The sequence below is a fragment of the Cetorhinus maximus genome, chromosome 17, assembly GCF_964194155.1.
Source record: "Cetorhinus maximus chromosome 17, sCetMax3.hap1.1, whole genome shotgun sequence".
Lineage (NCBI taxonomy): Eukaryota > Metazoa > Chordata > Chondrichthyes > Lamniformes > Cetorhinidae > Cetorhinus > Cetorhinus maximus.
In genome coordinates, this window is record NC_135895.1 from 59,055,230 (window position 1) to 59,079,811 (window position 24,582).

Genomic DNA, 24,582 nt, shown 5'->3' on the forward strand with positions numbered 1-24,582 from the left:
GGAATAGTCGATGCTGAGGAGCACTGCGACAAAATAACAAGGCCTTAATGAACTTACAGAATGGACTAATAATTGGCAAATGAAGTTCAACATGGATAGATGTGAGGAGCACATTTTGTAGTATAGGGAGGTCAGATTACTTGGAAGGTGCAAATCTAGGTGGGAGATAGGAATAAAGGGGTCTCTGGGTACAAATACACTAAACACCAAAGGTTGTGCCACCCAACACTGGGATTCGTTTCTAGAGGGATAGAATTGAAAAGCAGGGAAACGTAGCTAAGCCTGTATCAAACCTTTGTTGCAGCACTGGTCGCTACATTATGAAAAGGAGATAGAGGCATTGGAAATGGCGCAGTGGATGTTTGCAGGGATGGTACCAGAAATATGTGGGTATACATATCTGGAAATGATTGATGGGCTGGATTTCTTTTCTCGGGGCGGGGTGGGGGGGCGCGGTTGAACTTGCTAGCACAAATAATATCGATGCATTTAAGGGAAAACTAGACAAGCATATGAGAGAGACAGAAGGGGATATTTGGTCACGATGGTAGATTTAGGTAAGGACGGGGCTCGAATGGAGCATAAATACCCATATAGACTGGTTGGGCCAAATGGCCTGTTATGGCCATATATCCAGGGTAATAATGCTGCTGATAGCTGCATCTGCCTGGCTGCAATCACTGGCTCCTTCCCATCCTCATAGCATGTTGTTGGCCCGCACCATCCAAGACAGCCATGTGTGCTCTGATGTGGCTCCTGGGACATCCATATGGCACGCCTTCAGCTTATTAATCTGGTTACCACTGTTCCCATTACTTATACATTTTAGTTCTGGGGGTGAGTGAGGAAGCAGATACACATTATTTTGCGGACTGCCTAGAAAGGCTCTGCGGACCCTGTTTGTGAACAACTGGCGTACGCTGCAAATTGGCAAGAGGGGACGTGGAGTGCAGTTAGGAAGCTTTAGCTCCACTTTTTGTTACAATACCAGAATTATCCTTTTTGCAGTTTACAGTCCTGATCTTTGTTTTAAAAATGCCAGACAATGATTGATACACTAACAACATTTGAAAGTTAACTTTGGCTTTAAATGGGAGTGTTGTGTTTAAGCTGTATGCAGGCTCTCTGCAAATCAAGATCACTTAGGCTGAGCAGCAGTGATTTCTCCAACTTTTTTGTCTGTGGACCACTTGGGCGGAGCAAAAGACTTTGCAGACAACCTACCAGTCCCACCTCACCCACTTGCGCTTGCAGCCACACAAAATTTCATTGGAATTAATGTGCTACTTTTGATAAGCGAGAGCAATGAAATGATGTCTGTTTCCAAGGTGGAAGGATTCAGTCTCAAGTCGGACTGCAAATTCAACCAGTTTCTTGGTTTTCAGCCCCATAAGTGTTGAAAATCTGATCTTGCAGTTATATATTGTAACTAACAAATCTTGCTTATAAAACTATATCATTGTTGCTCATACTTATGACAACTAGTACCGTGCACATGGAAGCCAGTCTGATTGTGTGAGGCTGGGGACAAGGATTCTAGCCTGCTCTCTTGTATAGCTGTGACACTGCCCTTGTGGGTTACGCTTTGAGAACCACTGTGCTCCACAAGATGAGTGCTAGCTCCTACTTTTACAAATTGGGAATTTGAGTACATTGCCTTGTTCAATTGCAGGAATAATGTACTCTATGTACAGCATGCGTACAGGGGGTGAGCAAATAGTATGTTGAATTGAAGGCCTGAGTATGCAATAAATTAATAGCAGTAACGTATTTCTCCTAGAAGTACAAATCCATGGATGTTAGCTGCTCTATTGTAACTCACCCAAATGACTATCTTCATATATGATCCTAGGTAGAATTTAAACAACCTGAAATCTTGGAGGATCACAATTGTTGCCCTCATCTAATAGCGATGCATCTTCACTTTGAGGAAGAACCATGTTTGTTTTTCTTCCTTATTCTGTTTGCTGCTGTACAGCATAGTGTCACTTCAGGTTGGTCCATAATACTTATTTCCATGTTAACCTGTCTGCTTACCAATTGGATTCATTTACAACAGTGCTTTCAGTGAAATACAGTATGTAAATTTCTATTAGAAAAAGTGCTGCAGCAAATTTATCAAACTAAGGTGGTAATGTCTGAATAATAGCTGCTTTAAGTACAGTACATGCTTACTTTTAGGGATTTGCAGTGGATTTATGAGAGGACTTCAAAACTGGTTTAGAACCTCAGTGATGGGCTTTCTTATACTTAATCCAGTCTAATTACAGCTTTGTGAATACTACGAAAGTAGTGTTCCAGTTTGTTTCATTGCAAACGGCAGAATAATTTCAATTATGCTTTATCCAATTCTTTTCCCAAGCCAACTTGCCCAGTATTGAGATGCTAATCACTCAAAATCAACTCTGTGGGGCGGGACATGTCATTCACATGCCTGATGCCAGACCCCCCCAAAGCTGCTGCTCTATTTGACTCTGTTGCAGCACGGCATCAGAAACGCTTTTAAGGATATCCTCAAATGGTTCCTGAGGAGGTCGAACATTGCTGCCGATTCATGGGAGTTCCTGGTTTGTAACCAACCAAAATGCAGAAGGCTCATCCTGGAAGGCACTGAACACAATGGGAACTTCAGGAATGTGCGAAGCCGAGGTGTTGGAAGTGCACAAGCCTCCAAACAATTCGTCTACCCAAACCTTCAAGCACCACCTGCCTCATATGTGACAGCCTGCAGATTGTGCATTCCATCTCTGAACCCATCGAACTGGAGTGGAAGCAAGTTACCCTCAATCCTGAGGGACTGCCTATGAAGAAAGTTGTCCAATTCAAATTGGCTTTAGTGTACCTGAGCTTGAAGTTATCGCTCTGGGTTAATCAGCTACAGTAAAATGCACAGTGTATGTAGTTATGTGGTTTAATGTAGGACCCCTTCAATAGTGCAGGTTAGAGGCTTCCTTCCTTGCTTTCCAGCACCTCATAAGTCACTCTTCCCATGATCTTAATGCAGGATTTAATCTGCACATGGGATGGTGTCAGAAAGCAACCAAGCATGCTCAGAGTTTAAGTCACTGCTTGCTTGTATTTGATAGACATTCAGCCATGATTATTTGAAGGTACAGTCCCTCAACATGAGGAAAGTGAATTATGAGATGAAGTGTCTGTACAGACCAGAGAGCAAAATTAGTTTAATGTATTGAGTTTGAGTGGTTGCTTGTTTGAGAAAAATATATTTATTACAAGTGGAATATTGTACAAATGTAAGTAGTTTTAAAAATAAAATGTTCTATTTCGTAATGGGGATTTTTAATTTTTAATGTCAGAGTTTAGTCATTTAAATTTAACTAACTTTTGAATAATAATGAATAAATTAGTAATTATGCAAAAATGAAGAGCAGCTTTTCCAGAGCAGAAAGAAATACCCAACGACCGGTACGACAGTTTGGCTCTCCAACCCTTTTTAATTTCATTGTTAATTAAAATCCAGGACAAAATAGCCCATTTGATTAGCATCCCATCCACAAACATTCATTCCCTCCATCACTGACGCACAGTGGTAATGGTGTGTTCCATCTACAAGATGCACTGCAGCAACTTACCAAGGTTCCTTAGACAGCATCTTCCAAACTCTCAGCCACTACCATCTAGAAGGACAAGGGCAGCAGATAGATGGGAAAATCAACACCTGGAAGTCCCCCCCACAAGCCACTCACCATCCTGACTTGGAAATATATCGCTGTTCCTTCACTGTCACTGGGCCAAAATCCTGGGACTCCCTCCCTAACAGCGTTGGGTGTACCTACACTACATGGACTGTAGCGGTTCAAGAAGGCAGCTCACCTCCACCTTCATGAGGGCAATTAGGGTGTGCTTCCCATTGAAGAATATTAAAAAAAGAGAAATAGTAGCACTAGAGAGAAGTTTATTAGGACAGTCCCAGAACTGAGAGGGAGCAACAGTCTGTATGACCTAGGTTTCTTTGAAATTATGAAGGGATTCAACAGAAATATTTCTGCTTGCAGGAATCCAAAACTTTTGGCTGTAAATAAAGTTAATTGCCAATAAATCAAGAAAAAATTCAGGCAAAAATACTTTATTTGGAGAGTGGTGAGAATATTGTACTTGCTACCATATGGAATGGTTGAGCAAGGCAGATAGCATAGATGTATTTAAAGGAAGGCTAGTTAAATACATGAGGGAGAAAGGAATAGGAGTATATGTTTATAGGGTGAGATGTATCAAGGTGGAAGGGGAGGCTCTTGTGGAGAATAAACACTGATATTGACCTGTTGGTCTAAACGGCCTGTTTCTTTGCTGTAAGGTTCTATGTTAGCATCTCTTACCTAAATTAAAATGGTTTCCCATTTACAGATGCTAACTTCACAGATCACTGCAGGGGTAGGCGACAGCGTAGTGGTATTGTTGCTGGACTAGTAATCCAGAGACCCGGGGTAAATGCTCTGAGGACCTGGGTGGTGGATGGTGGAATTTGAGCTCAAAATCTGGAATTAAAAAATCTAATGGCCATGGAACCATTGTTGATTGTTGTAAAAACCCACCTGGTTCACTGATGTTCTTCAGGGAAGGAAATCTGTTGTCCTTACCTGGCCTGGCCTACATATGATTCCAGACCTGCAGCAATGCCCATCTAAATGGCCTAACAAGCCATTCAGTTGTATCAAACCGCTACAAAGTTACAAACCAGGAATGAAATTGGACAGGCCACCCGGCATCAACCTAGGCACAGGAAACGATAACGGCAAACTCAACCCTGTTGACCCTGCAAAGTCCTCATTATTAACATCTGGGGGCTAGTAGAGAGCTATCACATGGAATAGTCAAGCAACATCCTGACATAGTCATCCTCACAGAATCATATCTTACAATGTCCTAGACACCACCATCACCAACCCTGGGTATGTCCAGTCTAACTGTGCATCCATGAGGCACTGTGGGCCAGCAAATTTCTACTCGAACACAATCTGTAACCTCATGGCCTGGCATATCCCTCACTCTACCATTTAATATCAAGCCTGGGGATCAACCCTGGTTCAATGAAGAGCACAGGAGGGCATGCCAGGAGCAGCACCAGGCATACCGAAAAATGAGGTGTCAACCTGGTGAAGCTATAACACAGGACTACTTGCGTGCCAAACAGCATAAGCAGCAAGTGATGGACAGGGCTAATCAATTGCACAACCAGTGGATCAGATCTAAGCTCTGCTGTCCTACCACATCCAGTCGTGATTGGTGGTGGACAATTAAACAACTCACTGGAGGAGGAGGCTCCACAAATATCCCCACCCTGAATGATGGGGGAGCCCAGTATATCAGTGCAAAAGATAAGGCTGAAGCATTTGCTGGAATTTTCAACCAGAAGTGGATGATCCATCTCAGCCTCCTCTGGAGGTCCCCAGCATTACTAATGCTAGTCTTCAGCCAATTCGATTTGCTCCATGTGATATCAAGAAACGGCTGAAGGCACTGGATTCTGCAAAGGCTATGGGCCTTGACAATATTCTGGCAATAGTACTGAAGATTTGTGCTCCAGAACTTGCTGCACCCCTAGCCAAGCTGTTCCAGTATAACTACAACACTGGCATCTACCCTGCTATGTGGAAAATTGCCCAGGTATGTCCTGTCCACGAAAAGCAGCACGAATCCAACCCAGCCAATTACTGTCCCATTAGTCTACTCTCAATCATCAGTAAAGTGATGGAAGGTGTCATCAAAAGTGCTATCAAGCGGCAGTTGCTTAGAATTAACCTCTCTGATCCCCAGTTTGGGCTCCGCCAGGGCCACTCATCTCCTGACCTCATTACAGCCTTGGTTCAAACATGGACGAAAGAGCTGAACCCCTGAGGTGAGGTGAGAGTGACTGTTCTTGACATCAAGGCCACATTTGACAGAATGTGGCATCAAGGAGTCCTAGCAAAATGAATTGGGGAAAATTCTCCGCTGGTTGAAGTCATACCTAGCACAAAGGAAGATGGTTGTGGTTGTTGGAGGTCCATCATAGCTCCAGGACATCACTGCAGGAGTTCCCTAGGGCAGTGTCCTTGGCCCAACCACCTTCAGCTGCTTCTTCAATGACCATCCTTCCATCATAAGGTCAGAAGTGGGGATGTTCGTTTGTGATTGCACAATGTTCACCATTCGCAAATCCTCAGATACTGAAGCAATCCATGTCCAAATGCAGCAAGACCCGGACAAAATCCAGGCTTGGGCTGACAAGTGGCAAGTAATCTTTGCGCCACACAAGTGCCAGGCAATGATCATCTCCCAACAAGAGAGAATCTAGCCATTGCCCAAGGCACAAGTCAGGAGTGTGATGGAACACTCCCCACTTGCCTGGATGAGTGCACCTCCCACAGCAGTCAAGAAGCTTGACATTGTCCAGGACAAAGCCTGCGTGATTGGCACCACATCCGCAAACATTCACTCCCTCCACCACCGACACACAGTAGCAGCAGTGTGTACCATCTACAAGATGTACTGCATAAATTTACCACGGTTCCTTCGACAGCACCTTCCAAACTGATGACCAATACTACCTAGAATGACAAGGGCAGCAGATAGCTGGGAACGCCACCACCTGGAAATTCCCCTCCAAGTCACTCACCATCCTGACTTGGAACTATATTGTCGCTACTTAACTGCCGCTGGTTCAAAATCCTGGAACTCCCTTCCAAACAGCACATGGACTGCAGCGGTTCAAGAAGGCAACTCACCACCACCTTCTCAAGGGCAACTATGGATGTGCGATAAAAGCTGGCCCAGCCAGCGAAGTTCATATCCCGTGAATGAATTAAAAAAGTAGCTCTGCTGAAATGCACTGTACATAATTGTATACAAGACTAAATATTTGCATTAGTTTGAGGATTAAAAGTAAGGATGTTTTACATGTAAATCATCTGAAAGTTTAAACCCCTCTCTTGGCCTGGTCATGTACTTCATCCAATTTGTCTTGAGCCACTGGCCTCCTGTTCAGTGTCTGCACAGTGGTGGGATTGTGTGGAATACTTGAGTTGAATTGAAATAAAATGAGCTACAGGTATTTTGAGTTGTTTTGCTTGCCAAGGAACGTAGGGAGTGGATGCATCTGGTATATGGATTGCCTTGTACTCGGCTATGTTCAGCCAGTTCCATAAAACAAACTGAGTTTACACCTAGGTATGTATAGTACTAGTATTAGGACTTTAGAACAACTGCATTTTAGAATAAATAAAATTTATGGCTCCATTGTGTGCATGATGGAAGATGCCTGCTTTAGGGCCAAGGCCAACAATTATTTTAGATTTGAGTTTTAGACCAGTTATCTAATAAAATCAGGAGAGCTGATTTATACCTAAATGCAGTCTACCCCTTTCCTGCTTCAAGATCCTTTTTAACTCCTAGTATTGCTGAGCAATTATCTGGTGTAGTAACCATCTGAATGCGCTAATCTATGTGTTTATGGATGCCCCAATGAGGTAATGGCCTTGCATGGCTCAAGAAGCAACCTTGAACATATTGCTCAAGATTTGGAACGAATCAATTCTTAATTCATATTTTTAGTTGGAGGTCCTTGCTGAGTGTTCCACCTTGAGCCCAGACACAATCTGAGGACTGCACTGAGAATGAGTGAATGTGATTTAATCTTTAATCACAAGAGTTCCCAAGTAAGTTGCGTTTGTAACATGGAAAATGGGTTCATACATTGTTCCTTCATGGTTCAGAACTGGGCATACAAGAGTGGCTTCCTATGGTCAAGAATTAAGCTGCACTCTATTTGTTCCTGAAAAAGCGAGCAGTTGCAGAGATGGTGGGCTTTGCCTACATCAACCTTTTACTGAATAACTTGGAAGGTAATTTTTAGTTTTAAAAAATTAAAATAAAATTTTGTAAGTAGACAGTATTGCTGAAAAAAGAGACATGCTATTGTCTTGCACTCATCAGAACCATTATACAAGATAAACCATCAGTAAAGGGAACAACAGTTTATACTGCGTGAGAAAGTACCGATTGGTTGGCAAGTGGACTCTGGTAGAGGTGTTGCAATGGAGAATGTTGATTTATAGTGAAGCTTGAGTGCAAGATGAAAAGCTTCGATAGCATGTCTCTTTTTTGTTTCAGCAATACGCAAGTCGACAATAGTTCAGTCAGCATCTGTGGAAAGAACAATAAACCTTGGGCCTGATCCTTCTGAGCAAATGGCACCAGCCTTGGCAGGTTACCCTCTGCTAAAACTCTGCATAAGGATGTGGATTAAATAGCTGATAATTAGTAAGATTGGCATGCTGTGTTGGATTTGGTTGTCAAGAGTATCAATGTGGCTTGCCTTGTAGGCGTTTTCACTAAATTGGAAGTAGATATTCAAGGAATCCCTCGAGACTGACCTCGACTGCTTGAAAGGTAATACCTGGAAGGACCCATATATCCTACTCGTGATGCCTATATGTAAACTGAGAAGAAGTGAAAACTCTTCATTAGTACCTCAGTGAGGCAGGAATTAAGCTTTCATAATCTATAATGAGATTTGTTTTAGACTCTAACCTGGAGCAAATTTCAACACCACTGATCTTCAATGGGATTGTACCTTATTGTAGCAAGTTACTTTCAATGGGATTGTACCTTATTGTAGCAAGTTACTTTGTTTACATGACTTCAGCTGCAGTCAGCAGACTGCTGTTGTAACAGTAACCTGAAGTATGAAATTAGGTCTGATCATGTAGACATTACTATGTGAATACTGTGTTTCAGGCCTTCTGTTTAGAAACATTTGGTTGCTGATAAGTACAATGTAACCTCTGGTCTTCATTGGGTTTAAATTTGAAACTGCATTCTGGTGTGTCTGGGCACTTCTAATCGTGAAGCTAGTCAGTGCTCTAGGTTATTTGCTTTAGCAAGGAGTTTCAACTGAATTACAGTGCAAGTAAGCGTACTTAGAATGAGCTTCAACAATTTGTCATTCTCGTGTAAAGAAGCTGTAATAAATTAAATGGTGTGATTGGAAGTTCAGTGGAATTTCTGTGCCGATATATACAATTGGTCAGGCTGAGTACTGAACTAAAGTTTGGAAGGTAGTTTGCACATTTCTGGCAAATGAGATATTGCCCTCTCCCTGAGGACATCCTTTACCATGTAGTGTGGCACCACTGCCTTATGAAGTACAATTTTATGAAAGTGATATGAATTGGGTTTTTGTTATTTTGGGATATGGGTAATGCAGGCACATTTATCATCCATTGCTGTTTGCCATGAGCATGTTGTGAGACTTGAGAAACTGTAGTTCTGATCAACCTTCCCTCTAATTTATTTTATGGAGCGTGCAAATGATTTGTTTAAGTGCGAGACCCCTGTAAATTGTGCAGCTGTGCATGCACGGTAATTTAAAAAGCTGCCCTGTACGCACCCTGCACAATGACACTCAGGGACAATTTAGAAGGTGCATTGGTAGTTCCAGAGTTGTGTTTGGTAAGGAATTTAGGATAACTCTGATGATAAAGGTCTGGTGATGTGTGCCCCAAATCAGGATGGTTTATGACATGGAGGTGATAGTGCCCCCAATGACATAATTGCTTTTGTCCTTTGGTAGCGGTGAAAGGGAAGGTAGTGGCTGTTGAAGTGCCACAAGTGGTTGCAGAGGTCAGCATATTAAAAGGTTGCATCCACTTTTGGATTGTGGCTGTTTGTCCTTTGCTTTGTACATTTATACTTGGTCATTAGCTGTTCCAATTTTGTTTTCATTTTGCAGATGCCATCCCAGTAAGATTTTTTCTCTGGTTTTTGTTTTTTAATCAGGTATTCTGCAAGATTTCACTAATTCTAGTTCATGGCCCTGATCTGAGTGAAAACATAATGCATAGTGGGTCAATTTGCTTCAGAAAGATTTTTTTTATTAATTCGTGGGATGTGGGCTTCACTGGCTGGGCCAGCAGTTATTGCCCATTCCTAGTTGCCCTTGAGAAGGTGGTAGTGAGCTGCTGCCTTGAACCACTGCAGTCCATGTGGTGTAGGTGCACCCACAGTGCTGTGAGGGAGGGAGTTCCAGGATTTTGACCCAGCAACAGTGTAGGGAACAGTGATATATTTCCAAGTCAGGATGGTGAGTGATTTGGAGGGGAACTTCCAGGTGGTGGCGTTCCCATCTATCTGCTGCCCTTGTCCTTCTAGATGGTAGTGACCTTGGGTTTGGAAGATGCTGTCGAAGGAGCCTTGGTGAATTCCTGCAGTGCATTGTGTAGATAGCATTCTCTTGACTGGCAGGATAGCCTATAGATTTAGACGAGTAATTCAAGCATGCATTCAATGGCAAGTTGTGAAACTTAGTTCAATGGATTTGGTGAATTTTGTGCTCAGACCAGAAAACATAACCACAAAAGTTTTCAGATTATTAACTGGCTCAATAATGGTACAGGGAAATAAATCTGCAACTATACCAAATCTGGCCTAATTGTGGCACCAATCCACACTTGTTGACTCTTGAGGCCCGGTAAAATTGACCTAGCAATCCAAATCTGTTGGGAAGCAATCAGTACAGTATCAAGAAATTTGGATAGACCCATCAGGAAGAGACCGTAGCAGTCAACCCTCCAAATTCCTTGCATCGAGGACTGGTTCTCGGGTTGAAAGAGCTGTTTCAGACTAGGCAAGCAGCATGCTAATATAGCTATGGGTCACAGAATTGTGACTAACATAAGAGATTTCCATCGCCGCTGACAGCATAGACCCACCAAACGTGAGGGCACAGTGCTATTAGCAGCTGCCTGATTTAGAAATTTCCACAAAAATAGGATAATTATAACTCAATTACCACCCAATCAGCCTCCTATTCACAGTAAAGTGATGGAAAGAGCCTTCAATGATGATCCTGCAGCACTGATCTGATCACCACATGGTTCAGTTTCAGCCATAGCCATTTACCTCCAGACCTTGTTATGAGCCCTATTCCACACATGGACACCAGAGGACAGGTAAGAGTAGCTGCCCTCAACAACGAGGCAGAATTTAACCATGAAGCCTTAACAAAGCTGAAGTTAATGGAGAGTCAGAGGGAAACCTTTCAGTAGATAGTCATGCATCATGGAAAGGCTGATTTTTTTTTTCTCTCTCCTTTCATAATGCTGGTTAGGCCAGCATTTATTGCCCTTGAGAAGGTTGTGGTGAGCTGCCACCATGAACCATTGCCGTCCATGTGGTGTAGGTACATCCACAGCGCTGTTGGGGAGGGAGTTCCAGGAATTTGACACAGTGACAGGGAAGGAACGGCGATACAGTTCCAAGTCAGGATGGTGTGTGGCTTGGGTGGGAATTTGCAGATGGTGGTGTTGCCATGCATCTGCTGTGCTTGTCCTCCTGGGTGTAGGTGTTGCAGGTTTGGAAGGTGCTTTCAAAGGAACCTTGGTGTGCTGTTGCAGTGTATCTTGTAGATTGTGTACACTGTGTGCCACTTGTGGAGAGAGTGAATGTTGAAGGTGGTGAGTGGGGTGCCAGTCAAGCGGGCTGCTTTGCCCTAGATGGTGTTTAGTTTCTCGAGTGTTGTTGGAGTTGCACTCATCCAGGCAAGTGGACAGTATTCCATCACACCACTGATTTGTGCCTTTTAGATGGTGGACAGGCTTTGGGGAATCAGGAGGTGAATTACTCACCACCTCGTAGTTGGTGGATGTCGGTCATCACAACTGCAAGCATGACGTTCTTGGGGAAGAAGAATTAGACTTCATCTGCATCCCCTTTATCAGTGATCTTAATCTTTGTTCGATGGTTAGGGGTGGACCAGTTTGACAATTCTACAATGTCTAGCTTCATTCACAAATGATATAATAATGAAGCAACTCATCAGCCTGTAGCAAACCTGGAAAGCATCAGATGTGGTCTTCAGTCAGAAATGCTAAAGGGATATGACTAATGGATAAGGACAGTAAGTGAATTTAAAACCCTGCATCACCATGAAGGTTAAGCAGATAATCTATTCCATTGCTCTCAGTTCTATTCAAAATTTGATAATGAGTTGTCTTTATACTCGTTAATTTGCTTAATGAGCAATTTCTTTATTATGGTTGCAGTTCAGGATCTTCTCTTGCACTTGCCAGTGAAAATTAATAGCTGTGGCTTCAGTGCCACCTTTTGAACTTCTGTGCATTTTATGCCTGTTCATGTGCATGTGTTAATGGTACTTCATCAATGCAGGGTGTAATTGGGGAAATAGCATACTATACAGCTGGTTCTGTGCTTGAGCTGAAGCCTAGCTGCTGCATTCTGCCATCACTTGGTTTCCAATTGATTGAAAAAGCAGAGCTGCTGAAAATCATTGTGTTTCAACAGTGGCTAACTCTATCCTGTAGTATTTTTATTTTAGGAGATACTTCATAGTGATCCATCTGTGTTGTGTAAATGGTTCCCTATTTCTATCAGTTTCATTTATGATTGAGGCAACAGATTTCATTAACGGCCATAGAATTGGATAATTCTGGTTAGAACTATAGAAATGTAAGCACAGAAAGAGGCCATTTGACTATGTCAGAGTTATTTACTCTTTAGTTCCATTTCTCTGGACCCATGATTTTCATGTTTTTTAATTTCTCTTTTAATTTTGGAATGATTACGTTCATAAGCATCTGCTGATAGATTCTATACTCTAACAATCTGCAAGAAAAGCTCCCGTTAAGAGTACTGTTTGTAGATTTAAAGCTTTACTATTGATTCATTGATCATCAAAAATAATCTTTCATCATTGCACTCTCAACACTGTTCTAAACTTCTGCATGTTTCCACTAAATCTCCCTTGTCATCTTAATTAACCTCTGGCTTTATTTTTAACATATTACACCTATATATGTTCTTATCCCTAACATCTATGAATTCATGCTTCACCTTCTGTTTCTATGTTTTGATGGAATGCTGAATATTGCATTCACAGTCAATTGTGACTTTTTCAGTTGGTCTTTTTTGCTTTCCCTAACCATCTAATTTTAATAAAGTCCCTAAATATAAGTGATAGCACTCCACTGACCTGTAGTCTTACATTTCAACATTTGTGTATTTACAGTCTGGGATCTCTCCCTCTTTTTATTTGAGAATTTTATTGCTTAAGAAAAGAACTTTGCATTTATGTAGTACCCTAATCTACCCTCGGCCCTTCCTATTTCCCCATCGTTAGTGACATCATCTGAAATAGCAACATTAGCTTCCACATAATGCTGATGACACTTGGCTCGACCTCACCATTTGGGTTGGAGAACTGCAGGAAAATTATTCACTGGAGGGGGAGGAGAATATCAGGGCTAATCAGTAAAATTATGGGTTAGTGCTGGAGGGTAGAGAAAATCGGGTATGTTGTGGGGAACCCTTCCTTTTCAGAATCGCCAATTCGTAGAATATGAAAGTATGGAAGGTCCTGGGCAGCCTATGAAGAAGGAGCTGGTAATCTGACAAAGTTGAAGCTTGAGTTTTTTAGCAGGGCCAGCAAGATTAAAGGAAGGAGGAAATCTGGGGGTACAAACTTAAGGCAGACATGTTGGCCAAATGAGGGAGTAAGCCAGACAGTGTAAACAAAGTAATTGAGTGAAAAATGATTAAATAATTTAGTTAAAATAAGTCTTAAACATGCATTTTAAGCCTTACATTGCTACAGACACATCTGATGGCCAGTGTGTGTAACTGCATGCAGCCACCACTAAAAAAAAATTGGATTTTTCACCAACTGTACTTTGTTTGGAAACCTCCATCATAGCGCCATCTGCAGATGTGAAAGGTACTGCACCCTAGTGTTGATGCTTAAGATGCATTCTCAGAGGAATGTGGGAGCCATAGAAAGTTTACAGTGTATTTTGAAATGGAATGTTGTGGCTTATTTGTCATTCATATGTGCATATACCAATCATTTGTAAGTTTTTCATAACTCTGAGCCAAGCGACTGCATTTCAAAGAAACTTCCAATAGTATGTTATCTTCTAATTTATGTCAGTGTTGTCTCAAGGGAGACCATTAACTTTTCAAACTTCTAGTTATTAACTGAGAGTTACACCACAAGGTTTTGTGTGTTAAATAAAAAGTTTCCGTACACGAATTAAACAAGTACTACTAATTTAGCACTATTTTGTAAAGCCTCATTCTTTAAACTCAAAAACCTTAACACACCACTTCCCGTTCTGTTTTTAATTCCGCCCAAGAGTTCTTTTGTAGCTTCCAGGATTTTGAGGGCCCTTTCATTTATCTTGGGACCAAACCAAGCAATGCCACAGCTCATAGGAATTCACTTTGATTCTCCTCCGCGTTCCTCTTGTTATTTTGAGGTATAAGATTTCTTGGGGCCCTTCCACTAGCGTTTGGTCAGGCAACCCTCCAATTCCTTTTTTAAGCACCTCAATTGTTGACACCTCAGTGGCTCTAAAATCAGAAAAATCCTTGTTTCAGATAGCCCTTTGTTCCTGGTCTCAGCTACTTCCAATCACCCACTGCTGGCAGCTTTCTCTGCCTGTGTCTGAGAAAATACAAATAAACCTAACACAGTGCCTCCCTTGAAACCTATGCTCATGGCAATGTGGCACCCCTGGGATGTTCCAGATAGCACCCAAACTAATTAACTTTACCTTCCCAAACCTGCCCTTTGATCTGAGAAGTATATGGATACTTTATGAACTTTCCTTATTTACCAGTTCCTTTCCAACCTTTCTTTGATCTGGGTAATTACATGTGTAATTCACATCTCTGATGAAGACAGGGCAATTCCCCTCGACTCGAAACGTCAACTCTTTTCTTCTCCGCCGATGCTGCCAGACCTGCTGAGTTTTTCCAGGTAATTCTGTTTTTGTTTTGGATTTCCAGCATCCGCAGTAGTTTTTTGTGTCAATTCCCCTTGACATATTGTCTTCACTTCCCCAGCTAAACAGGCCCACCTGCCGTTTTGTGACTCTCACCCTTCTGACTCTGACCTTGTAAGTACACATGGAAGGACCTTTGAGTAAATAATATGATCTGGCGACATCTGAATTGAGTTTCAATTACCTTACACCTACAAATTTAATCTCCCCAAGGCTGCAAGCTATATTCCTGAGACATGTAAATCATAAAATTAGACATTTTCACAAGTTGGGGTGTGCTGATTAAGACCACATTCCACAGATTTTAAGAGGACAGATTATAAGTATGCAGTCCCTAGCCTACCCAAGAACCACATCATGGGAGGTGAGAGTTTAGTCTAATTATGGCATTATGTTCTGGAAATTACTTTGCACCTTTTAATCTAGCAATTCATTTATTGAAATTAATTTGTTCAGCTGCTTCATTTTGTTTTGGCTCAGTTGATGTGATTCTCCCAACCTGGTGACAATCATTATGATTTGTATATGTAGCATTGAATGGTACATTCCTGTATTCTATCTAATTCATTGTTTTAATGTAGTAGGCCTCTTGATCGTGACAGACCACTGCGTGGACGTGGAAGAGGCCGAGGCCGTGGTCGTGGTGTCGGAAGGAGTGATGGTTTTGACTCCCGTGGAAAACGTGAATTTGATAGGCATAGTGGAAGTGACCGATCGTAAGTTGATATAACGACTAACTACTGGAATATAAAATTCTTATGCTTTGCTTTGTTAACCAAAAATGGCATCTGAAAATCAATTATAATCCTCACTTCAAACAAAATAGTTATTGATAAATGTAAAATACCTGACAGTAACTTGCCAATTCAAGTAAAGATAAAATGAGTTTATGTATGTAATTCTTATTTAAATCCTCCAACTGAGTTTTGAATTAGCAAAATAAAGTATCTGCTGGAGATAAATTAATATTCTAAGTTAATTCAGTACTTTATTTAAATAAATTAGTTTGTATCTAAGATCAGTGCAAGGAATTAATAGAAAGTGCTAATGTTACAAGGTGCCTATACAAATGCTATTGAGTTTTTTAATTGAGTGGTTGTGCATATACAGCAGATATATAGAGAGAATAGTTTCTCTTCCAGTGGCCTGAAACCGGAGGACAAACGGGGTGGCAGTGGATCTCACAACTGGGGAACAGTGAAGGATGAACTTGGGTTAGTACAAGAACATTTGTTTTCTTTTTGTTCAGCCACAAATGTAATTCTCTTTTTCTCTGAATGCTGCCTATATAAACTAATTTTTTTTCTCCTATCATAGTGAACTCGATCAGTCGGCTGTTACTGAAGAGGCACCTGAGGGAGATGAGCAACAAGTAGTTGACTCTGAGAACAAGTGAGTTCTTGGAACTGACGAGATTTCAAAATCTTAATGTAACAAAATTTCTTGCCAAAATCTGTTATAATAATCTCAGGAATAAGTAGAAATCTAAGAATGACCAAAACCTGATAGAAATGTAATCATACAAAAATCTTTCTTCAGGAAGACCCAGTATATAGTATGTAAAACTGAAAATTAAGCTTCAGCCTTGCATGCATTTTGCATTGGTTCTATAATTCAACTTCATTGTCTTGTAAATCGGACGTACCATGCAAACTGGTTCGGAGCTTGAGGTGAGAGAGTTTTCTAAAGTGAATTTATTTTAATACAACTTAATTATTGAGAAATGTTTACTGAAATTAGGTCATTGTGGACTTTTCCCAGCTTATCCCTTTCTTTAACCTCCCCCACCCCACCCTCAAAAAAAGGGAAAGATGAGCAAACAACAAAGCAGATGATGGAGGATGATATGCAACACAGATTTGTATTGAATACCTGCAGAGGAATGGGGAACATACGAATTAGGAGCAAATCACTTGGCCCTTCGAGCTTGCTCCACCAATAAGATCATGGTGACCTGGTTGTAACTTCAACCCCACGTTCCTGCCATATATATACCCTCCCGATAATATCTTTCACCCCCTTGTTAATCAAGAATCTATCTAGCTCTGCCTTAAAAATATTCAAGACACTGCTTCCAGTGCCTTTTGAGGAAGAGTGTTCCAAACACTCATGACCCTCAGAAAAAAGTTCTCTTATCTGTCTTAAATGAGCAACCTCTTATTTTTAAACAGTGATCCCCTAGTTCTAGATTTTCCCACAAGAGGAAACATCATCACCACATCCACCCTGTCAAGACCCCATCAGGATCTTAAAGGTTTCAATCAAGTCTCCTCTCACTCTTGTAAACTCCAGTGGATTCAAGCCTAACCTAACCTGTCCAACATTTCCTTATAAGATAACCTGCCCATTCCTGGTATTAGTCTAGTGAACCTTCTCTGAACTTTAACGCATGGAGGGGAATGTTATCCATTACAGCACTGGAACATAAGGATGATCCAAGGAATGGTGCAAAACCTGAATCTGTCTTTCCGTAAGGGAGCTGTTACACAGGCTATATTTTAACTGCTGAGTTAAGGAGCTAAAGTAAGATATTTGAAAATGTAGGAAGATTGAGGCCACATTAATGGGCAACTTTGATAATTTAGCAACAGATCAGTGGATGTAAACGGCAAAGAGGAGGATTGGTTTCTGTCATGCAAGGAAAGTGAAATGAATAGGCTGTGTAAGGATATCCTAAGAAACAATGACCATTGGATCGAAAAAAGAAAAGGAATAGCCAGTTGATAAAGGCGCTTAACTTGAAGCAAGCCAAATTTCGGTGAAAAGAAACAAACTCTGTAAATTGTAATGGAAAATTGTGCAGGCATGTTTCCACAAAGTAAAAGTGGTGCTGTGAAGTCTGTGGTAGTTCCTTAAGTAATAAAATTAAAATTAGACTTTTAACAAATGTAGGGCTAATGCAACAGAGATTTGAGCATGTAGAAGAGAGATGAAACAAGGTATGATTAGAATGGCCGAGAGGAAACTAGCGGGTAATGTGAAGGGCGATAGTACAAAGATTTTATAAGCACCTAGTAAGTAAAGTAATAGATTAGGGCTAGTTAAATTTGTAACAGTAAAGGAATGGTTAAGATAATGTGTACTTTGCTTCGAAGGATGTAGTTGTGGAAATGAAAGCATACAAAAAGTAGGCTAACTACATTAGCTATGTATTTTTTTTAAAAAGCTGAAAAATGTTGGAACTCAGTCAAAATGCACCAAGTCTAGATCCATGCATCTTGGAATGCTGAAGTCAGACAGAAGGAAATAGTAAAACGCTCAACAATCTTTCAAACATCTTTAGATATGGAATTTGTGCCAGAGGATTGGAGCTGGAGGAATGCTAATGTTAACACCTTTGTTCACAAAGGGAGAGAGAGAGAGAGAGAAACCAGGTAACCGTGGACTAGTCAGCCTAATGGGTAAGCTTTTAGGAGCCTATTCAAGATACTTTTCTAATTGAGGATAGCCCGTATGGATTTACAAAAGACGAGTTATTGAGGATACAACGGTGTGCATTGATAAAAGAAATGCGCATATGGATTTTCGGAATGCACTTGATAAAGAGGACTTGATGATATTAAGGCACAGGGTACGAGAGGGAATGTGACAGCATGGATAGGAAGTTATCAAAGGATCAAAAATAGTTGTTGAAAAGGAGGTGGTATAAATAATGGTGTACTCAACATGTCAGTGTTGGAACTGCTGAGTTTCTCGCATGAATAAGGGACTTAAACTTTTGCGTAGCAGCACAGGATCATAATTTGCCAGTGACACAAATTGGGGGTGTAATTAATTATGAAGAGGACTGTAAATGGCTTCATCAGGACATAGATAAATGAGTAATGTAATCAGATGTTGGGGGGTGGATTTAGTATGGATAATGTGATGTATTCTGGGTGAAAGATTTGCAAAGGTTTATACAATATATGATCAGAAAGAATAGAGAGACTTGCAAAAGTAACTAAATTAGCGCAAGTTAATTAATCCTTTAAAAGTAAATTGAGAAGCATGTGGTATCTGGGGCTTTATAAGAGTACTAAAACTGAGGTATCGTTTAAGAAATACAACAATTGGTTAGGTTGCAGTTAGAAAGTGTGCAAATTTCTTTCTTTAGAAAGACTGTCAAGACCATGGGGAGGATGCAGAAGAGATTGGCCATGATGCAGTGTTGAGAGGCTTTGTTAATGCAAAGTGTGTAGACATTTGGGGATCTTTTCATTTGAACGGGTGTTCGAAATTCGGAAAAACTGTTTCCAATGATCAGTGAGTCAGTAATTGGAGGGCATACATTTAAGACCAGGAAATGAAAGGAAATTTTGGAGAATCTTCACAGAGGGTTAAAACATTGGACCATAAGGGGTGGTGGAAGCCAAATCTATATTTTTAAATTGTGGATAAATACACAAAAAACTAATTTTATAAGGCTATGGGGAATGGAAATAATTGGTGAAGCGGTATAAGTGTGATGAGGCAAATGAGATCCTACAGTGCTATAAAATTGTGATTTATATAAGGAGCTAATGTTTTTTTTAATCTTTAAGGCATTTGGGTTCAGTTATCGTAAACTTTTCTGACTTAATAGAAAACAAGATACCAAGACTGTGTTTGGTTGCTTAAAATGGCTATCTTTGTGGAAATACAAATATTTACAGAATGACGCGCTACAGGTTAGTCATGGTTAATTGGATATATTTACCAGGTGTCAGTACTTGAGGGGGGTCTATGCAAGGTAATCGCTGAAAATTTGCAGCTCTAATTCATATTGATTGTATCATGTGCCTAACACATGTCTATCTACAGGGAGAACGAAGTAGAAGAGGTCAAAGAAGAAGGCCCAAAGGAAATGACCCTGGATGAGTGGAAAGCCATGCAAGATAAAGAACGGGCAAAAGCTGAGTTTAATATCCGCAAGCCGAATGAGGGTTGTGATAGCAGTCAGTGGAAAAAGGGTTTTGTTTTGCGCAAGCCTAAAACTGAGGAGGTAGGTACAGCACAGCTGTGATTGCAGAATTAAATTGTCTTGTATTGAACAATATTGAGTAGATATTCTTGCAGTAAATTTTTTTTTTTTAAAATAAATATTGTGCCATGCCATAGCTTTGCTTAGTAAGTTTGCGTAGGAATCATAAAATGTCAGTTTGTAGAATTGGGCCAAGTTAAATTGGTAGTTGTGAAAACCATAAAAGCTTACAATTTATGCATAGTTAAGAAATATTGAATGATAAAAAGCAGTCACGCATAATTTCACTTCTGATTTTTCACTATCCTACACTTTTTCATTAGCTTGTACTTTCTTGATGCCTGTGCCAAAAATTATATTCACATTATTCTTTATATTTTCATTTGCTAGAAACGTTTTGAAAGTGAAGCAGATGTCCATAACTTGGAATATACGGTAATGCATTTCCTATGCCTTTGTAGCTTTTCACTTTTTTTCGAGGCATGTTGCTGTGCTTTGTCATAAATTTTGTGTCCCAAGGATGACTGGAATATTGCAAGTCCATCACTTTGTGCATATGTTTATGGAGCAGTTGAAACACAGCAGAAACAGTTAAAGGCCAGTTGCTGCTAAGTTTAAAAACTACACGTTCTAAAATATACCAGTAGAAGCTATTTTCATTTCTACAGAGGTGTGACCCTACGGAAAGAGCACATTTTGGAACAGTACTGGAACTTGCTGGTGCTATAAACCTTTTGAATCAGTATGTAGAATATAATGAATGTTAGGAGACACATCCAGTGTTTTCTTTTTGCTGTGGGCAGGCTTAGTATTTGAAAGCACTTATTAAACCTGGCAAAGCTCCCTGGATTTGTCAGTATCTGTTGACACTAAAAATGCTTATTTAAAGAAATTTTGGATTATCAGCATTATGGTTGAACAGATCATCTCTTTTTTTGAAGGTTACTGCATAGTAAGCTGAATTCTGGCAGACCCATTTAATTATGAGTGGTATTTGGAGACGGCTTTTAATTGTACTTAAAATTGCGTTCTGGAATAAATACTTGCACTAGTCTCAATTCAATTTGTGCATATATTTTCCAAATGCATTAAAACTTCTGTAATTTCTAATTCTATACCAAGTGATAGCTGCTCAATTAGTACCATGGCTTCTCCTTAATATCCTTTTGAAGACTATGTTGGTTCAGATTGATGATATGAAATATAATTGCCATGCTTCAATCTGCATGCGTCTTTAATCAGGTCCTGCCAATACAGCCTGTGGAGTAGTAGTACTTTACATCCTCATCATTAAATGGCCTAACTGCTTCTGGATATCTGGAAAGCCAATTTTTTTTGTGACCATGCCAGTATAGAACATAAAATAGTACAGCTCATCTCATCCCTTGATGAGTTGCACTTTTGAGTTTACAAAGAAAGCGATAGTATTAGGATTCAATGAATCGCATTTATTTCATCAATAGCTGAGTTAATCTTTTAATTATGCCTGTTCTGCATATAATCTGGGAAGGACTTTTATTTTAGGAGAAACACATTCATTTTAGAACTTCTGTAGATTTTTTTTCATTTGAATGTTGGTATAGGTACTGGCCACGGCCCAGGATTAGTTTGTTTTGACCCTTTGCTGTAGTGCCTCCATCTTCAATATCTGGAAAAATTCAGGTCTGGCAGCATCTGCGGAGAGGAACACAGTTAACGTTTCGAGTCCGTATGACTCTTCATCAGAACTAAGTAAAAAGAGAGGTGAAATATAAGCTGGTTTAAGGGGGGGTGGGACAAGTAGAGCTGGATAGAGGGCCAGTGATAGGTGGAGATAGACAAAAGGACAAAGAGGTGTTGAAGGTGGTGATATTATCTAAGGAATGTGCTAATTAAGGGTAAGAAAGCAGGACAAGCAAGGCACAGATAGCCCTAGTGGGGGTGGGGTCAAGGAATCGAAAAAGTCTAAAAGGTAGAGATAAAACAATGGATGGAAATACATTTAAAAATAATGGAAATAGGTGGGAAAAGAAAAATCTATATAAATTATTGGAAAAAAAAGTAGGGGGATCGGAAAGGGGGTGGGGATGGAGGAGAGAGTTCATGATCTAAAATTGTTGAACTCAATATTCAGTCCGGAAGGCTGTAAAGTGCCTAGTCGGAAGATGAGGTGCTGTTCCTCCAGTTTGCGTTGAGCTTCTCTGGAACAATGCAGCAGGCCAAGGATAGACATGTGGGCATGAGAGCAGGGTTGAAATGGCAAGCGACAGGCCTGGGTAATGCTTGCAGACAGACCGAAGGTGTTCTGCAAAGCAGTCAACCAGTCTGCGTTTGGCCCCTCCAATATAGAGGAAACCGCACTGGGAGCAACGAATGCAGTAAGACTAAATTGAGTGAAGTGCAAGTGAAATGCTGCTTCACTTGAAAAGTGTGTTTGGGCCCTTGGATGGTGAGCAGAGGGGAAGTAAAGGGGCAGGTGTTGCACCTTCTACGGTTGCATGGGAAGGTGCCGTGGGAGTGGGTTGAAGTGTAGGGGGTGATGGAGGAGTGGACCAGGGTGTCCCGGAGGGAACGATCCCTGCGGAATGCCGCCGGGGGGTGAAGGGAAGACGTGTTTGGTGGTGGCATCATGCTGGAGTTGGCGGAAATGGCAGAGGATGATCCTTTGAATGCGGAGGCTGGTGGGGTGATAATTGAGGACAAGGGGGACCTTTTTTGTTTTTGTTTTGTTTTGAATTTCCAGCATCCACAGTTTTTTGCTTTTATCTTCAATATCTATTAGCTTTATATTAAAAAAAGCTTAGCGACACCTTTGATAAACCCCCAAAAATATTTTAGTACATTCTCAGTGACAGGTATGTGTGTGTGTGTGTGTCTACTGTCTTGAAAATCAACACGGATTTAATTTTCTTGAAATTGAAGGTCTTTTTTTCTCTACAGTTTGTCATGATGACACACGATTATCACTCAGTTGCATATTGTACATTTCTCCTGGTAGTAAACAAGTCCCTGTCATTGTCTATGACCTCAGCATCAAGGTGCATTTAACTGAGGTTAATACTCAGCCATTTGATTCAAATTCTGATTTGGTAACTGTTAAAAATGCATTTCCAGTCAATTGGATCCCTTTTGCTACAGTAATTCTTTCAGCTGAGGGCAATAGCCTGTGAGCAGCAGACTTGCTGGTTGTTAGGCTCTGTGCTTTCAGATGTTGTCTTTCAGACTTTTTTGGGGCGGGAGGTTGGAGGGGGGAGGAAATGGTATTGTTAACTATGCTACTCTGATGCACTAAGGATATGCCAAATTGTTCTACAATTTGACTGGTTATATTTCAAAATTGTATTCATTTATACAGGGCCTTGAGTCAAGTTGCTTTTCCTAACTGTCACTGAGTTGCTCTGGTATTGCTGAATTCAACCCCCCCCGGCCACACACACACACACACACACACACACACACACACCCACCTTCCCCCCCCCCCCCATCTCTCATGGTGAAGTGTTGCATTCAGTAACTTCATTGAGAATAAATTTTTTAAGTGCAAGTTAAGCTAATTAAACGCTGTTTGTCTGTAGAAACAGTTGAATATTTACGCTCAGCTTTGGACTATCATTAAAATTCTAGATGAATTAAATTGTAAATACAGATTATTCTGACTATATTTTTAATTTGGTTATATTTTCCCCCAGTTTGCATTCAGATTTCCTAGTAATTCCAAATGATTAAATTTAAATTCGGCTAATGAAAGTATACAGAAGAACAATAAGTTATTTTCTTTGAAAATTCTAAACTGAACAAAATCTTCAGACTATCTTGAAGCATTTTGAATTGGAAATAAAATGGAATTTAGGAAAATTGTTCTTAGACGTCACAAGTTTCATGTTTTTGTTCTCTTCACGTTTTAAGCTTTGAAGGATTTTGTATTTTATGGAGCAATCTGAATATATATGTCCTTTGGGCAAGTAGAGAAAGAACTGTGTCTGGTTAGTGGTTTATCAAATAATGCATTAAGGCTTGAAATGTGAACTGAATTTTTTAATAGGTCTCTGCTGATGAATCTGGTTTGGAACATCACTTCCGCAAACCAGCAAATGATATAACCTCCCAGCTGGAAATCAATTTTGGTGATTTGGGTCGCCCTGGCCGTGGTGGCAGAGGAGGCCGAGGCGGTCGTGGACGTGGTGGCGGCAGGAGCATCCGTGGAATGAGGCCTGATAAGGTATCAACAGCACTTCAGTGTAACATTGGATGGGAATGGCACTTTATGGCCAAGTTTAAAACCTGCAGAGTTAAAGATTTAGAATACAGAAACACTGCTAATAATTGTTAATTGTGCTGTCCAACATCGTACCAAACTCTAGCGAGCAGAAGGAACTAGGCTTTTTTCTGGTCCTTGCTGAGTTTGCTTAAGTCAAGAGAGCAATTAGTATGGTACCATTGGCTTTAGTATGTTGGACTGAGGAAAGAAAAATTCATCTATGGTTTCTGCTGTTGATCACTATTTAGTAACACCTGCTGGAATGTGCACATAATTGGATATCTAGTAATACCAGGGAGGCAGCGGTGACTTCCGTGAACTTGCCTAGATTCACATAATGGTTTTTTGGGATTAGATATCACTGTTCGGGTCTGTGGAGTGTGACTCAAGCATAAGCCAGCTCCTTTGGAGAGATGGGGAGAAGCAACTATGCATCGGACATTTAGGATTTTCTCAAGCTGGAACCTGGAATACTAGTAGTTTGACCTCCATTAGAGATTTGTGTATGAGGAAGATGTAGGTTCAATTTCCACATACTATGCTTGAGCATATAATTCAGGCCGACAAAGAGAAAGTAACCCTGATAGTGCAGCACTGTCTTTTGA

At 40.6% G+C, this 24,582-nt stretch overlaps 1 protein-coding gene across 2 annotated transcripts in view; it reads left to right on the forward strand.

Moving 5' to 3' along the window:
* LOC144692432 (SERPINE1 mRNA-binding protein 1-like) overlaps window positions 1-24,582 on the forward strand; it is a 39,728-nt gene that overhangs the window by 7,229 nt on the left and 7,917 nt on the right. The window contains exons 3-8 of one of the 2 annotated variants that reach the window (XM_078561274.1): window positions 15,380-15,514; window positions 15,929-16,012; window positions 16,116-16,190; window positions 19,581-19,761; window positions 20,131-20,175; window positions 23,762-23,938. In XM_078561274.1, the coding sequence (XP_078417400.1) occupies window positions 15,380-15,514; window positions 15,929-16,012; window positions 16,116-16,190; window positions 19,581-19,761; window positions 20,131-20,175; window positions 23,762-23,938 (697 nt within the window). The remainder of the gene's footprint in view (window positions 1-15,379; window positions 15,515-15,928; window positions 16,013-16,115; window positions 16,191-19,580; window positions 19,762-20,130; window positions 20,176-23,761; window positions 23,939-24,582) is intronic. The other variant, XM_078561276.1, reaches the window with a different exon arrangement.